Raw genomic sequence first — 17,772 nt, forward strand, 5'->3', positions numbered from 1 at the left:
TCTTGAAATAGCCCAGCCGTGAACCTCCTGGCCAGGTGTATACACTTTAAAGGGCCTAATTTTCCATAAAAAGAAGAGAAAGACATATTATATATGAGTTTATTCCTGAAATGCATCAGTAGGTGAGAATGCCTTATATTTGGAGCTGAGGACAGGAAGAAACTTAATTCTACTTTGTGTGGCTTCCTGGTTTTAACTTAAGCACACCAGTAGCTTTGGTCTGCTTTGTAGAAAATTTCCCATCAGTTTTCTAATTATCAAAGATGTTTGTTTAGACAAATTTTCTTTTCTCAACCCCTAGACCTCTTTTTATTTAATCATGCAGCAAAACTCTACTACAGCATTAGTGAGGTTACCTAAGCAAAGAAGTATCATTTCACCATAGGAAAAACCCAAGCTATGAAGAGAAAAACTCATATTGAAATAATTTAAATAAAAACGCTTATGACAAAAGAGAAATGTGGAATGAGGAGATTTCCCCCCCCCATCTTCAGTTTATATTTCTCTGAAGAGGAATTTAATCCATAATGATATGTGTTTGTAATATATTTCTCTGCAGAGGAATTTAATCCATAATGATACATGTTTGTAATATATTTCTCTGCAGAGGAATTTAATCCATAATGATATGTGTTTGGACATGTTTTATTTTGCCTTACCAATCTCTGTCTTTTTTTCCTTAATGACATAGTCTACCTAAGAATCCTTATACAACCTATGGCCAGAGACTTCTGTCCTAGCATTTTAAGAAGCCAGGTATTTTTAATAACTTGAGTAAAACTTAAAAGATAACCCTTAACATTTGTCTCTTCTTTGGATATTTCAGTGACTTAAATATAAGAAAAATTAAATATATTTAAATATCTTGCTGTTAAAATTAAGTTGCTTCCCCAAATCATGTTTCTTAAATCGCTAAAATAGGAGAAATGTTCTTAGTAATTAGAAAAAAAAAAAAATAAGGGTTAAAACCACAACAGAATTTTACCATCTTTTAGTTTTAAACATTGCCGAAACTCAGTTGGCTATAGGTCTCACAGTATCCAAATCATTGTCTGTCTTCATATAAAAACCAAAGCCTTCAGAGTGTGGGGATCTTTACATGACTATGACCAAAGACTTCTGTCCTAGCATTTTAAGGAGCTAGGCATTCTTATTAATTCAGTTCCCTGAATCTGATTTAATTCAGTGCACTAAACAACAGCAAAACGTTTAGTGTTTTCTTTTTCTACAGCCTTATTTGAATCAAGGTGGACCTGAACATATTCTTTACCCAAACTATCATGTGACCAATGCCCCTTTTTGATAACCCTGCATGACTTTTTTTTTAATTGTAGTAAATTACACATAACATAAATTTACCATCTTCAAGTGTGCAGTTCCGTAGTGTTAAGTACATTCACATTGATGTGCATCCCACTTCTAACATACCAGGTATTCTAATAAATTCCCCTCTTCCCTGCAGTAAGCACACCACCTCTGCAGCCAGAACTGTCAGGGCGTATTTGATGATCTTGGGCAGAATGTTTCCCTCTACACCCACAAGAGGGAAAGCAGTTGTTACCTTGGGGAAGTTACTCAGATTTCTAGAAAAACTTTCTGTCGGGTTGGCTGTCATGGTGTGAATTAAAAGGTTATGTCAGAGGTTAAACTATGCAATTAAATCAAGAAAGCAGATTATTCTAGTAGCTGACATTAACTTTTGAAAAGAGACAGGATTAGCTGTACTTAGTCACATATAAAGTGCACAAAGCAAACACCGGGAAAAAAATTATTTCAGCAGGTACTTCCCTTGAAAGAAAATCATTCCATCTCACACCTCTAATTTTTCATCTTAATTCTGTTACTTCAAGAGGCTTATTATCCTTTTCCAGATTTGCACACAGTGGCTGATGCTTTGTGACGGGTTGTTTTTGTTTTTCTGCCTTAAAAAAACATTCCCTCCCTCCCTAAATAATTATCTGTAAATTAACCTTTTCTCTTACTGGAATATTTAGTGAGATGGAGTAGAGAAAATAGGAATGTGTAAGCGAGACTCTTTGGACAGGAGATAAATTCTTCAAGGCCACGAGGGTATCATTTATTAAATGACTGCTACAGTCCACTAAATGGGCCCCTTTTGACCTGAAAGAGTTAATGCTGTATTGAAAGTGTCTGGGTTGTCCCCAGCTTTTCTCCCTTGGAAGGCTCTGACCCACTAATGGCGGTAATAATAATAACAGAAAACAATCCTGCTTTGCCTCCATTACTCTAAAACTGTTAATGGTATCCTAATGTTTTTTTTATTCTTTAAGTGTAACTGAAAACTGACATTTTGCTCAGCTAAAATTTCTAATGTATTTTTTTTCACTGCCGTTTTTACATACCGTGCAGGATGCTGAGTAAGGAATAAGGCAAAGGCTTATAATTGGTCTTTTAAATCATTATAAACACTTATTTTTTCCCCCCATGGCTATATCTAGTGCCAATAACTCAGTCATAAGATGATGAGAAAAACTATTTAATGATGCATCACAAGCTCCTTCCTAAATTCTTATCCAAAACTAGGCAGGGAATATAAAACTATGACACTTTGCTCAAAAATTGATTTAAAAATAAGAACAAAAGTAGCTCTTTTGTTGTTGTTGTTCCCATATTAGCAGTGAACCAAGTAATGCTTTCTTTTTTGACATAAACACTCTTTAGAAAAGCCATATTTTTTTTGCTTTTATTAAATTAATTATTAAAAGTGGGAAAAGAGCTCTGTCATGTTTGAAACAGAACTGGGGCTTCTGGTCTGGAAGGATGACTTCTGTTAAAGGCGAAGAACGACCATACCCCCTTCCTGGGGCGGTTCAGATTGCGAGCGTTTGACACAGAGCGCGTCACACACAGTAAGTGCTAAATAAAGCTTAGCTATTTGTTAGTGCTGTTGAGCCAAAACAAAACATCCATCCCAGCTTTGGGTCCTTAGGCCATACACACACAGGGAAAATGAGTCCCACCTAGTGCATAGCGCAGGTCAAAACCCCCTCCTTGTTTATTGTCCACAGCAATAAACAAGTGTATTCGGGCGACTGTGTTGGGACACAGGGCCTCAGACTTCAGAGACCTCCAATTGCCAGTAGGGTGAGTCGTACCTCTGGCCACCTGGCTGCTTCCCTCTCTTTGTGCTCTCTCTGTCTGGCCTCACCTCTGCGCACCCGCAGCCCCACGTGGCTACTCTGCAGTACACAGATTAGTGGGCTTGCCGCCCTCCACAGGCCTCTGTTCTCATCTTTCTCCCTCCCTGTCCCCTGGACCACCTCTCAGTCTGTCTGAGGCTGCCCAGTTTTCAGGGGTCCATGTCAGGCCAGAGTCCTTCTTTTTCTCCCCTGATTCCCACCACTCACTCCATGTCTTGCTTTACCCCACCTTGTGTAGGGGTGCTTTTGAATTCTGCACTTTGACTCTTCCTATAGATTGCTTGTGCCTTAAGAGCAGGTGTTCACAAAGAGATACCCTGCTGTGTCTTCATTTGATCAATTCAGTCCAGTGCCTATGACAGATGTAGAGGAAAACATCCCTCCTTTTCTTATGAAGAGCAAATATGACATGTATATATGGCATGTTGCAGCTTTGCTACTTTCTTGTACATGCGTAATTGCATCTTATCCCAACAAAAACCCATGAAATTGGTATCACTGTTCATTTAGACAAGTTACTTAACCTGCCTCTGCTTTAATTTCCTCAGCTATAAAATGGAGATAACAATAGTGTGTACTACATGTAATTGGGTTAATATCTATATAAAAGTACTCAGAACATGCCTGGTATAGGTGGCTGCTGGTGTTTTTACCATCATCATCATAATCATCCTCAATATAACCTTTTTCATTATTCCTCTTTTACTGATGAGGAAACTGAAGCCCAGAGAGGTTAAACAGTTTGCCTAGACCCCAAGTCTTCCAATTCCAAGTCCACACCCAAGATGCCTCTTACATCGAAATCTTTATTGTTAACCACCCAAGACCACTTGCTTTTAGTCCATCGTTTCCTTACTCAGTTTACAGAGAAGTTCCTAATTCACTGTTTGTTTAGAAATTCTATGCAAGAGAAGCTTGAGTGAAACATACCCGTACAACGCAAACACCCCTCCAGAAACAGACACCTCCTTCCTGTGAGGCAGCTCTGTCTCTTCCCAAGTGTGAGGTCTCTGCTGAGTGGCCATGGGAACACAGTGGGAAGAACAGGCACTTAAAAGTGATACCAGGTTTACTCTTATCTCTTCAAAATCCAGAACAACATACTTAATTAGCACAATTGCAGATAGGTTGTTTGAACCCTTGGTCAACCGTAACAAGAACTGATTGTGTTCCCCTTTTGGAAGCCCTTCTATTTTTCTAAAGTGTATAACAATTAGTAGCAGGTCTATAATTATTAGTAACCATCTAGAGAATGGTCCCCTCTTCACGGAGGAGTCGGGGCTAAGCTGAGCAAATGAATTTAATACAAATCTTCTCATCATTGGGGAATTTGTCTCTCATAAAATCCACCCTGTAATAGACTAGAAAATGCTCACCTTTAGACTGGCCTCAGACATACTTCTCACTGCTGTTATCAGTTCTGTACTTATGATCCCTTCACCAGCATTATAGCCAAGGAACCATCTTCCCTGCTCCTCAAGTATCTGTCTGACCTGAGTTGGAATAACTGGTGGGTAGTTATATGAAGGAGAGATTGGAGAATAGGGCATTAAGTCAAGACTCCTTAGGTTACAATCGAAAGAAACGAATTTCAATCTGGCTGTTGCAAAGAAGATAATTTGTTGCTCAAGCAGCTGTAAAGTTCAGAGAGTGGATCTAGGGTCTGTGTCAACTATGCTCTCACAGTTTCAGTTCCTCTCTTTGTAGAAAAGCAAGATGGCTACCAGCAACTCCAGGTTTATCCTCCCAGTAACCCCAGTAGCAAACAAGATGACTTTTTCCTGATCACTCTGTAAGGATTAGTTCTAATTAGCCAACAACGTACTCCTGAACCAACCAAGGGGATGAAATGACTAGTCGTGCCTGGGTTAGAAGCACACTTCTGGGTGAAAGTAGGGGAGGCGTAGTAACCCAAGGAAAAGTGGGATACCCCTTTCAGGTGGAATAGTGGATACTGGGTAGTAAAAAAAAAAAAAAAAAAAAAGAGAGAGAATGGATGTCCATAGTAGGGGGAGGTAAAAAGGGACAGATCAGGGTAACTGAAGCATTACCATGCTCTTCCTCTTTCTCTGTGAGCTTCCCTCAGTCAGCAGAAAACAATGTTTCCAGGTACTGCTGACATTTCACTACAATCCAGCAAGAATTTCAGTCCAAAAAAGATTGATCATAGACTTCCCCGAGGGGGAGTTATTCATGGAAATACCACCTTCTTGTAACCTTGTTTCCCGCTGACAAGGGCTCCTCAGGCTGAGTTACAGGGAAACTCTAGCGTGTTGTCAGATTTCACAACAACATTAAGTGGGACTTCCTTTTCATATTTGCCACCTCATTTATTTTGTGTGTCCCCATGTTATTAGCTTTACTGCCCGTTAATCATTATATATTACAGAATACAGTAAAGTGTGCTGAAAGAGAGATAGCACTGGGCCCGGCCATGCCAGTCACAGCTCAGCCATGCGAGAAGGCAGCTTAGGAGTGATAGGCAATGCCCCTTCCTACCCATTCCCAGAGGCACAACCATGAACACCTCTTGCCTCCCAAGTGGGCTAGAACATGTTTCTTCAGCCTTTCCTACCTGGTCAAAGAAAGATCTGAGGACGGTAGTCTGTTCACTGTGAGGACAGATGAGCAACCACACTAAAAATGTTTTGGAAGAAATTGTTTCACAAAAGCCTGAAGTTACAATTGTAAAAAGGAAGAAAGTAAAGAGCAAGGTATTTTATAAGCAGGGAGCTCCATTGCTATATGATTTCAGTCTTTCTTCTAATTTGTCCTATAAATTTCTTCCAAATTATCTTTTCTCAAAATAACAGTATTATCAAGCCATTCCTCAGGTGAAAAACTTTCAAAGGCTTCCAACTGCCCCCTGCTCTGAGTCTCGCCTTCTTCACTTTGAGGGCCTTCATATCTCACTTCCTCCTCTGTCCCCACACTTATTTCCCACCAATCCCCAGTTTTCCCTTGCTGGTCCTCCATCCTGTGTACCCACTACCAAGCAGACATGTCAGGACTTTTCCTCATACTTTTCCCTTGCAGTAGCGTGACTGTCTACCTCCTACCTTTCCCATGTATTTGATCCATCTTCAAGGACAAGTCCTGCTTCATTCATGAAGCCTTATTATCCTTTGACCCGGGATCACAGTGTGCTTTCTCTTCTCTGGACTTGCCCAAGTCTAAACTAGTCCAGCCCTGACCTCTGCCATATGTCAGTGTTCTCAGCTCTATCATTCACAGAGATGCCTATTGACTAATGATCCCAAAAGCCTTATGACCTTGTCTGGTTTGTCATTTTGTTGGTGGTGTCATGGGTTGGTCTGAGGGAGAGGAGTCACTTGGCTGGTAAAAGAAACTAACCAGCTCTTTACTTGCTGTCCCAGACATGGTTATTTTCATCAAGTGATTTTAACACTTGGTTTCTCTTTGGAAAATGCCTCTGTAAGAAATAAACTTATTTGGTCTATTGAAAAAAGTGAAATATATAGAAGATGATTTGAAAAGTGATGAAGACTGTTAAACAATACAAAACAAAAAAGTAGAAGTTATGAATAAAGAGTGAAAATTCAAAGCTAATGATGACTCAGGCCCACAATGTATGGATGTGGAAACAGAAATTCTCCTGGCATTCTGTTGGCTGGAGATAATCCTCCTAATGAGTGTAAACATTGCTCATGCAAGAAGACATATGGTACAAACTAATGTTTACTGAATATTTACTGTGTGCCAGGCATCACGTTCAAGCTCTGTATCAGATAATCCTCTAACTACCCTGTGAGGGATGTGCTATCATTATCCCTCTTTTACAGATAAGGAAAGGGAGGCACAGAGAGGTACAAGCCTCATCCAGCTTCACACAGTTAGTGCAGAGGTGGGGCTAGAACACGAATCCAAGCAATCTAATGCCAGAACCTGTGCTTGCATTAGGTATTGCTTTAAAGATTAAATTTTTAGTGGATGCTGAAGAGTCAGTTAACTGGTGGAATGAAGAGATAACATGTTCCCCATTGGAAATAAAATTCCAGAGAAAGCTAGGAGTCAAACATTTTTATTTTCTAAAATTTGGGGATATATTGCCCTTAGATGGGTACTTCACAAACATTAGGGACTGATCTATATTCTCTGGTGTTATCACTGCATATGTGTTCATCTTTGCTCTGCACTCAGATTATAACGTCTTGGAGGGAAGTAGGTGCCTTGTCTTTTATGTCTGAGGCATCAAAGAATTTGGCAGGAGCTTTAGCTCAAGAATTGTCCAGACGTAGCATCTTGGCCAAGTCAGTGGCCAACCTTTTCTTGTCTGCCAACTCAGGGGATTTAAGAGAGGAATTGGAAGGGTATTGAGTTGAGTGGTTCTTCTGAAATTTACATAAGACATAGTAGTAAGGCACTGCCTCTCAAGAATGATTCTCAAGATCTGTATGATCTCATATTTGAATCTAAAAAAGCCAAACTCATAGACACAGAGAACAGAATGGTGGTTGCCAGGAGCTGAGTGATGGGGAAAATGAGAAGAGATGTTGCTCAAAGGCTATAAACTTACAGTTATAAATGATGGGGATCTAACGTACAGCATGGTAACTGTAGTTAACAGTACTGCACTATATACTTGAAAGTTGCTAAAAGAGTAGATCCTAAATGTTCTCATCGCACACACACAAAAAGGTAACCATGTGAGGAGATGAAGGCAATAACTAACCTTACTGTGGCAATCATTGTGCAATATATACATGTATCAAATCAAAATATAAATATATACGTATCAAAATCAGATATATATGTATCAAATACATTGCTCACATTAAACTTACACAATGTTACATGTCAATTATATCTCGATTAAAAAAATAAAGTGTTTACCCAGGGTTAAAAAAAAAAAATCAGAGACTCACAGGAATGGTTCATTTCTTTGATTCTCAGTCTCTCCTAGACACACACTTACGCTGGGGCACACTCTCATTGAGAGTAATGGTGACTAAAATTGCTCTTATTACTTATTTTATCCTGCCCTTCCTCCCTCCTCTCTTTCTTTGTAGCTCTCTCTGGACATGAAAACACAGTTGAACTTGGGTAAGATCAATTGTGTAAGGTGTAGCCTCATTTTATACAGGAAAGAACTTTATAAATTATAAAGCAACAGGAAAATGTTAGTTACTATTACACTTGTCTTCTATTCCTCTTAGGACCGAGCACAGTTCTGAGTGACAAAAAATACTCAGTAAACACTCATTGATGGCTGACTTGATTTTGGCTTGACACTCTAGCGGTAGATTGAAACCTAGGTTAAAGCATATCTCTTAAGAGATTGTTATTCATATTACTGAATATTCATATTATATATTATTGTTATTCAAAACTGAAAAACCTTACTTTCTATCATTTCTGGAAATACTGAGTAATTGAAAATTCGAAGTTTTGTTTTGTTTTTTCTTTTTAGTGCAGTCAGTTAGCTATAAAAAGGGGAGAAAAGACTAAAGCAAAAATTGTAAAAATAATTTTTGGCCCTAAAAAAATAGAGGTACCCAGTTTACACTACATCCTGTAAAAATGTCTTCATTTGGATACCATCCAAGAAATCAATCAGTTTGACCTTTTTGTTATGCTAATGGTTTTTAAAGAAACTTATTAGAATCCTTGTTAGTATACTTTATCTTGAGAGTATGGCATTATACAGCCCATGCTGTATAATATATAAACCGCTCGACAATCAAAAGCAGAAGAAAGAGGTGCTGTTGAAGCAAACCATACAAAGAATAAGTGCTAAAAAGAATGAGGAGGGAAAAAAAAAATCACTGAAACAGTTTGTGTTCAGAATGAAAAGCCTGTTACCAAGACATACAAGGAAGAGCTGGAAGACAAATAAAGGTGTTTTTGGCAGTGGGTAAAAATAAGACGATTCAAAGTGCACATAAGGAGGGGAAAATAGCAGAAAAGGCTAATATCACAGAGAAGTTAAGCAAAAGGAATGAGTCGTAGAAAAAGACAAAACATAGAGAAGATGAGTGGGTAAATATAGGTAAGGCAGAAATGATTAAATCCTTGGAAGTGACACAAAAAAAACCTAAGGGTCATATTAACGAAGAACAGTAGGCTGTGTGTGGGCTCTGAGAGCGTGAAGCAATCGTAAAGTGTGTTTCTTCCCATAAACTCCCTTCAGCCTCACAGCACTGGAGAACAGGGCCGTCTGCATCCTGTAACTATCCTTTCCTTGCACCTTCCTTTATTCCTACAACAAATATTTATTTAGTACTTCTCTGCGCTGACAATACAAAGATCAACAAGATTAAGAAAATGGTAGGTGGCATTCATCAGTCCTATTGACCCCATTCCACAGGTAGGAAAGCTGGCCTCTTTAGTCAGTTTATTTGACTCTCAAGTGAGTCTTTTTTTTTTTCTCCCCCACTTAAATAATAAAAGGTGTCTTTTTTTTCTCCTTTAAGTAGCCACATTTCCCTTCCAGAAACCAATGTTATTTATGTAATTTTTAAATTCATTATTAGCTTGAATGCCAGTTCGGGGTCGGGGAGATGGTGGTGGTGGTGTTTTTTAACCCAGTGGAGTTATCCTGATAAGGCAGAGAGAGGGAAAACAAAAGATTATAACAAACTAGTCTATTGGCATTGGGTTTGAGCCCGTCAGTTGCCTTAACAGAACCTACCCAGAGATATGTTTATAAATATATTTTGAAAAAGAGTTTCCCTACTAAATTGAACCACAGAGCTCATTTTCTTATCCACAAACTAAAGAGTGAAAGAAAAAGACAAAAAAGTGTCATGAGAATATTTTGCTGTAATAAATTCGCTATTCATTACATTTGTGGGATATAATTTGAGTCCAGGAAAGAAACCAAAATATGGCATCAGATTTTGACTTTCAATTTATAAAAGAGGGAATTTTTAGTGAAGAAAATTAAAGTGTACAGCAACACTTAGCAGAGATTTGAAGTCACTTGGAGGGCCATGCCCACACTTACAATCAAGGCATTTGTTGTATTTGTTCACCTAATCTTCCCATAATTTTCTATATATCGTTTCACTTTAAAATAGACAATGTTTGGAGACAGAGTAGGAAAGATTATGCAAATATATGAATCTTAATGAGAAGTTCATTATTGAACATTTTGACACGAATTTCAGGAAATGATAAAAGACCCTGGGATATACGAGACTTAAAAGGAAGAAAAACTCTGCTCCTAGAGAACTTGGAGATTGCCAGTAAAAGAACTGAGACCCAAATGACAGCAGATAATGTATAAACCAGATACATTATGCCCTATGGTAAATGAATAGGAAGCAGGGCACTGTGATAAGCTTGGAATGATGATCAATATTTGGAATACTGAGATAGGCAAGAAGGTAATTAGGCCCATTATGGACACAGCAGATAACATAATTTGGGAAATTATACATTTGGATATTATGGGGAATTTGGGCTAATGGATTTGCAATGATATCTATTAAAGCACATAAGACATTTTGCCTCTAGGGGAAACTACCAAAAAAAAAAAAAATCAAAATTTTCAGTAAGTGTAATCTGAAATAAAAAGACAGTGAGATGTGTTGGAGAATAAAGTGGTGTTGTGACTTCCTAGTTGGAAGTTGTAATAATTTTTCATTCGAAGAGTTTTAAGGCTATTAATTTCACATCACAACTCCCCATGAAGCAAGTAAAGCATTTCTATTGTATTTGCCCCAAGTTCATTGCTCATAATACAGCAAAGCCAAATTGTTAATGAAAGCAAGCTATCTTGACGAATTCACGGCCTTCTCAAGTTTCATGCTGTGTCCCCCGGTAGCGTTGCAATCATTTTGATCCCCAGTTTACTACTGCGCACAATTCCTTTATTTTAGGGGGAGGGGCTCTAACATAATTAATTTTCACTAAGTGCCTTGAGGGCCATCAATGTTATTGAAATTTGCAAATTAATACATTATTTATTGTTAATTTATCATGAGTATTTGTTAATTATAAAGCTCTAGCTTGGAGGAAACCTTGCCATGTATCTGAAAGTGAATACCTTCCCCCAAATAATTCTTTATGTTTTAGTAAGAATGTATTGGAAGCAATCTCATCAATAATGGAAGATCCAATTACTGGTCTTCTGGATTAAGGCATTCTTTTATTGCAAGATTTTAGAGCTAGAATGGGAAGTTCAAACATTGCCAATGAAATCTCAGACTAATTAAATGATTATAACCTAAGGGGAAGGACATCCAAGACTCCACTATTAATCTTCCCAAGAATAGCCTCTATATGTGATGAACAGATGGATAAATATACCTTATTTCAGAAGAAAAAGCTGTAGGGAGTTGTTTGGGGAAAAAAAATCAGTTTAACTTTTGAATAAAAAAGGAAGGATGGTATTTATTTATAGAGCCCTTTTCAGCTTCTTGCAGAAGGAATAGTTGTATTTTAAAATGCAGTGGCAGATTGAACCAAATAAATTGTGCTAGACCTTCACTCACTCAAATGTTTAGAGTTGATACAAAAGCACCAGTGACAATAATCATCACTAATGCTTTATGAGTCCCTATTATGTGCCAAACACTCTTCCATCCTCGTCTTATCCAAATTTTACAGATTAGGAAGTGGAGGCACAGGAAAGTTAGTAACTCAAGAAATAAGTGGCAGAGAGGGAGGGTTTTAGATGTCCCACAGTCTCTCCACTTCACCATTCACTATTAATCACTACTCTCTAGACCGTTTTATGCTCTATTATTCTAATCATCTGCCTTGCAGGGAACCAACAGCAGTTCTCAGCTGTAGGGCAGAGGCAGGAACCCAAGACTGGGTCAGAAAAACTGAGGTCCACATCCAAACAATCCTCCGGGAAGGACTTTTTGTTTTATAGTATGTTGAAATGGGACTTTCTACCTAGAAAGGCTGGGGCAGTGGTTTCTCAGTGTTTTGACTCTGTTTTATTGAGGTCCCTCTCCACCTCGACAGTAGCTTTGTACTGCCCTTCTCCCCACTTGTTTCATGCACATGGGAGAAATGGTGGCAGAATCCTTTAAGTCTTTAGACTTGAGTGTTCAGTTTCTTCATAACACTGTATTTTTCTGGATGGTGGGGAGCAGTGGTTGTGTCTGAGGGTTGGTGGAGCCAGAAAACATGGCCCTGAAATTTCCCTCGACTCTGTATGGGGAAGGCTTCCAGGACCAAGTCAAGCCAATCCTTCACTTGGGAACAGGTGAATCTTCAAAAATGCTGTAGCATCTTTTAAAACAATTATTTCTGTGATGTTTCTTTATGAGACTTTTATTTTAAGGAAAAATTTGGCACATGGAACGTTAAGAATATTTTCATTATACCACTTTGAGGATAACTTTTATCATGCAAGATCCCTCTTTTAGTACCTTTGATAAATGTTGTATCATTTGTTTCAAGAAATTTGTGAATGTCAACTTCATGTTTCTGACGGGAAGATAAGTTTATCTGGATCTTAGAGAACATGGTCACTGAACATAGAAGTCATAAATTTAAAAAAATAAAGTCATGCTACTAAAGTTTGTGAAAAGATTTATTTCTTGGCATTTGCAACTAACCTAAACTGGCCTGGAAACTATTGAAAAATCATATTCAGATTAGTTCTGTAGATACTCAAAATGGGACAAGTAAAAGCTCAAATTTGGACACACACCACCTTGTGACTGATAACACGTGGTATTCAGAGATTGCTCTCTCAGATAATTGGTTAAAATCAGCCACAGTCAATATCACATCAGCTACAGGTGAAAATGTGAGGAGTCATGACTCTTGGGGATGACTTCAGTAGGATAGAGCTTTATATTATCCCTTCAAAGAGACCTCTACTTGTAGTGGGAGCCTAGAAAACAACATGATTTGTATAAATGGTTAGGCTAAAAGTAGTGAATCTTCCCATTCTGAAAGCTACAGAATTTCCAACGCAATGGCAACCTAAGCTGGAACTGGTGAGGATAGGGGTAGGGAAGAGGGACTGACTGTGACAATTTATTGTGCTCACTTAGGATCTTTGTGTGGTAAAACGCTTTATTCCAAGTGTTTTGTTGACATTTAGTGCTGATGCCATCAGTTGACATAATAGTCCCTCGGAACCAGTAACCTCGACCTTCCCTCAGAAGCCTTGGACACGTAAAGGAAATGTGAACTCTAGTCAAGGTCCTTTTCATGTGGAGATTCAGTTCAGTCAGTTCAGTGCACCTGTAGTCCTTGTAAGGACTTTCCTGATTTGAGATTCTGCTCTCTAACATCAGTCTGTTTTCTTCCACCACTATATGCTGTTTACTCCCTAGAAACAAATAAGAAAGTTGTTTTCAAGCCTGAAAATCCCTGAGTCCACATTTGTAACCGAGACTCAGTCGCCTTTCTGCTTTTAGTTTTACTGTGGACGGCATCCAGTAGAGCTAGGTTATAATTTTGGCCAACATTAGTTGACACTTCTAATTTGTGACTTCTATTTATGTAAAGTGAATTACTTGCTGGCTCTATTAATCCTGCAAAGCCCATGAATCCTTAATGTTCAGTTTGCTTTGAATGAGTAACAGTGTATTTGTTCCTTCTCAAATATGACTTCTTGCTGAGCTTTAGATGAGCTCCTTTTAGATAACATGCCTTATGTCTTGGATGATTTATTCACTTTCATGTTCCTCAGAATTTATTGCTAAAGGTTGACGTGAATACTTAGTTTGGGCTCTAATATAATCTCCTGAATGGCAATTAATAAATAAAAGATGGTTACTATTGTTGACAGAGGAACTAGGCTTTCTCAGATAGTTTTCATCTTCATGTTTTCACCAGACTTCATGTCAGATCCTCCCTAGGGAGTGATGGTGTAAAATATTTTCTGTAAACTCCAAAGCTTTTACTGTTGCTTTAATACCCCGAGCCTCTATGTTGCTTTTTGTTTTCTTGTCAGAAATGATCTTACTCAATTTCTGTTTCTTCCACTTACCTTCCTTCCTGGGGCTATAAGAAATATGCCTCTTTCTGGATTTAGTAGTGATGTATTCTTACTATTTATGATTTGTAAGTAGCACCTGAAATTTGTCCCTGAAATTTCTTATAATTTTTTTTTTTTTGCTTAGTCCCATCTCTGTTGCATTTATTAATGATGCACTGTTGCCTATAAAATGTAATGTTTATTGTCATCATGTATATTGCTCGAAGTGCAAAATTGCCTCCTGTTAAGTTAATGATGAAACTGTAAAACAACATCCAGTTTTTGCATTTTGTCCGCTTGATTAGGCTCAGAGTCTTATTTTAGAGATGAGGAAACTAGAGCCCATTTTAAGTAGCTTGACCATAGTCAAGTAGAGGGTGGAGGCCAAGTACAACTTTAGACAGTACAGAGCAGAAGAGGCGGAATTAGGCTGCCTGAGGACAGTTCCCAGCTCTGAAGCTTATTAAGTGTGTATCTTTAGACTAGGTATATATCTGCTCATTGCCTCAGTTTCCTCATGTGTAAAATGGGAACAATTTTGGCAGTAGCACAACTGTAAGGATTATGGTAAGTTAGGTAAAGCACTTAGAACAGGGCTAAGCACTCTCTGCATTATTATTTATTAGCATTATTGTCATTATTTTGACTATTTTTAACATAATCACAATATATGGGAGGGTTTGTTTTATTTTTTTAACTTTATGCATGTCTATATAGGCGTTATGCCTTTGTTGTACTTCTTTTGTATTCCTTGTATTACCTAGTGATAATGTTCATCATGGCAGCATTAGTAGAAGCAAAAATACTGATCATAGTAAGAAAAGATAGGACTGTTTACTGAGCCTTACTACATGCTAGGCATTGAAGTAGGTACTGTATGTGCACGATCCTTAATATGTACTCAATCTGTATCTACTAAAAAACTGCAAAGTAGTTTATTTCCAGAAATGCACGTGTAACCCCTTCATGACAGTAATCTTTGTAACTGGAGAGGATCATGAGCTTTGGCCCTGATGGAAGAGAGCCCTGCTAGAATTCCCTCCATCTTTAAAATAATCCTTGTGCTGCTGGTATTTATATAGCCTAATCTTGTTACAGACAACTAGGGGCCTGGCTGTGGGTGGGAATGGGGGTCAAGGCATGGGTGAAAAGGGGCAGGTAACAGGGCAAGACAAAGAGTGCAAATGAAAAAATTACATATCAGAACACACATTATTAAACTTCACCTAGTTTTTTTTTTTTGGAATATTATATCATATAAAGAAAACTACCTCTTTCCTAGATACCCAAATAGAAATACATGTGGAACAGTTAAGCACTGACACAGAAAAGTTGTTTTCTTTCTTGCTTTGCTTCGTCAACTAAAAAAATTGCATTCACCCTACAGTAAGAGTGCTAGAGTATGGTAAAGTGTTTAACCATAAAAATTACAATCACTTCAGTGCTCTTTGATTTCTGTGCATAATACATTACTTAATAATTATAAAAACAATGTTGGAAATAATAAAAGCTACAATGTAGGGGAGTGCTTGGAATGAGAACTGTGAGAGAAACACTGTTAGGTGCTCTGTGTGTGTGTGCAACTGTGTGTGTGTGCATATACACACGCTCATACATATAATCTCTACAGGCTGCTATAGCCTTTCAAAGTCATGTATATGTGTGTGCACATGTGCATATATATATATATATATATATATATATATATATATGCATGCATATTTATTTCTATATATGACATATCATTTTAAATCTTCCCACAACTTTATAGAAAAGGAAACTAAGGCTCAGAGAAGTCAAAGTACTTGCTCGAAGTCACAAAAAGGGGCAACGCTGGGGTTTAACACCAAATCCCACCCGCTTAACCCCCCTCCTCCCTTTTTGAGATAGAACAACAACAAGCCTTCCCACTCCACCACACTGCCTCGTTAGGGGAAGGGTGACCTTTTGCCCTTTTTTCTTCCAGACTCTCCAAGCAAAGATTTCGGTCCAACTCTGGGTTTGAAAAAGTCCAGCTCCTTGGAGAGCCTGCAGACTGCAGTTGCCGAGGTCAGGAAGAACGAACTTCCCTTCCACCGGCCCCGGCCGCACGTGGTCCGTGGCCGAGGCTGCAACGAGAGCTTCCGAGCAGCCATTGACAAATCTTACGATGGACCCGAAGAATTAGAAGCTGGTAGGGCAACGAGCTTGCTGAAATGGTTTCTTCCTCTCCTTGTTATCTGCGAATCATAGGCAAGAATGGGTGCTTAACTACAGAGAAAAGTGATTTAAGGTCACAATTATATTTTTGATATTAAAAGTAATTCATTTCCCTGATATGTTTTGCCCTTTGGCTTAACAAACGTGGAACTGGATAACGCAACATGTGATTTATTTTACAGTGCAACCGCCAAAGAAATGTTCTCCTTCAATTTCCTACAAGGACCAACTGTCATTTACCCTTAGGGTAGGAGCACTAAGTATGCATCTCTTGACATTATTATTCAAGTCATTAGATGCAGCCTCAACCCGAGGACTGACTGCTTTAATTGGGTAGAAGCAGTCCAGTTATAGCTGAACTCAAAAACTTCTCCTGGAAATAAACTCACCCTGTTTGTTTCCCAGCATGTCGGCGTTCTGAGCTGATCAAGGTTAACAAGCTGCTTTCAGAGAGATCAGTGTTTCATCACATATCAAACCTTTTATACTACTGGCTAAGCAACCAATGTCGCCCACTCCCAGCAGCAAACCTTGCTTGAAGTAACCAGGTTTAGGCAGTTGTCTCTTCAAAGGGTACGCGTAGCCTCGTGGCAGGGTAGAACTCCGGAGTGCCTTTATTCATTATTCTGTATTTTACATTTTAACTTTTCTTGAGATACTAACAGTAAGTGCCCCTGACCATGTGTATTGATTTTTTTCTCTGTACAGATGGTCTGTCTGATAAGAGCTCTCACTCTGGCCAAGGAGCTCTGAATTATGAATCTGCCCCTCAGGGGAACTCTGAGCTAGAGAATGCAGAAAATAAAGCCAGGAAAGTCAAAAAAACCGAAAGAAAAGGAGAAGAAGAAGGAAAAGGGCAAATTGAAAGTCAAGGAGAAAAAGCAGAAAGAGGGAAATGAAGATCCAGAAAGGAAAATAAAGAGGAAGGGATTTGGTGCCATGCTGAGGTAGGGACCTGCTTTGAAGGCAAAGTTGGGATGGTTTTGTTTTGTTTTGTTTTGTTTCTGCTGATGAAATCACTCATTTGTGTGCATTCCAAAAAAAAAAAAATGCAAGCTTTCCCTCCTCTTCAGCTAGATGCCTAAAAATCTTTTTTTAAATTATAGTTGATTTACAATGTTGTGTTAATTTCTGCTGTACAGCAAAGTGATTCAGTTATATATATATATATATATATATACACAAACACACATATATACATTTTTTTCTATTCTTTTCCATTATGGTTTATCACAGGATATTGAATATAGTTCACTGTGCTATACAGTAGGACTTTGTTATTTATACATTTTATATATAATAGTTTGCATCCACTAATCCCAAACTCCCAATCTATCCCTCCCCCACTCTCCCCCCACCCCACTGGCAGTCACAAGTCTGTTCTCTATGTCTGTGAGTCTGGTTCTGTTCCATAGATAAGTTCATTTATGTCATATTTTAGATTCCACATATAAGTGATATCATATGGTATTTGTCTTTCTCTTTCTGACTTACTTC

At 38.3% G+C, this 17,772-nt stretch overlaps 1 protein-coding gene across 1 annotated transcript in view; it reads left to right on the forward strand.

Annotated features, from left to right (window-relative positions):
• The window catches only part of PARD3B (par-3 family cell polarity regulator beta), a 1,042,097-nt gene that overhangs the window by 698,250 nt on the left and 326,075 nt on the right, over positions 1–17,772 (forward strand). The window contains 3 exon segments of the mRNA XM_036858752.1: positions 16,043–16,249; positions 16,984–17,102; positions 17,104–17,222. Coding sequence (XP_036714647.1) covers positions 16,043–16,249; positions 16,984–17,102; positions 17,104–17,222 — 445 coding nt within the window.

Source organism: Balaenoptera musculus, chromosome 7 (assembly GCF_009873245.2).
Source record: "Balaenoptera musculus isolate JJ_BM4_2016_0621 chromosome 7, mBalMus1.pri.v3, whole genome shotgun sequence".
Classification (NCBI taxonomy): Eukaryota; Metazoa; Chordata; class Mammalia; order Artiodactyla; family Balaenopteridae; genus Balaenoptera; species Balaenoptera musculus.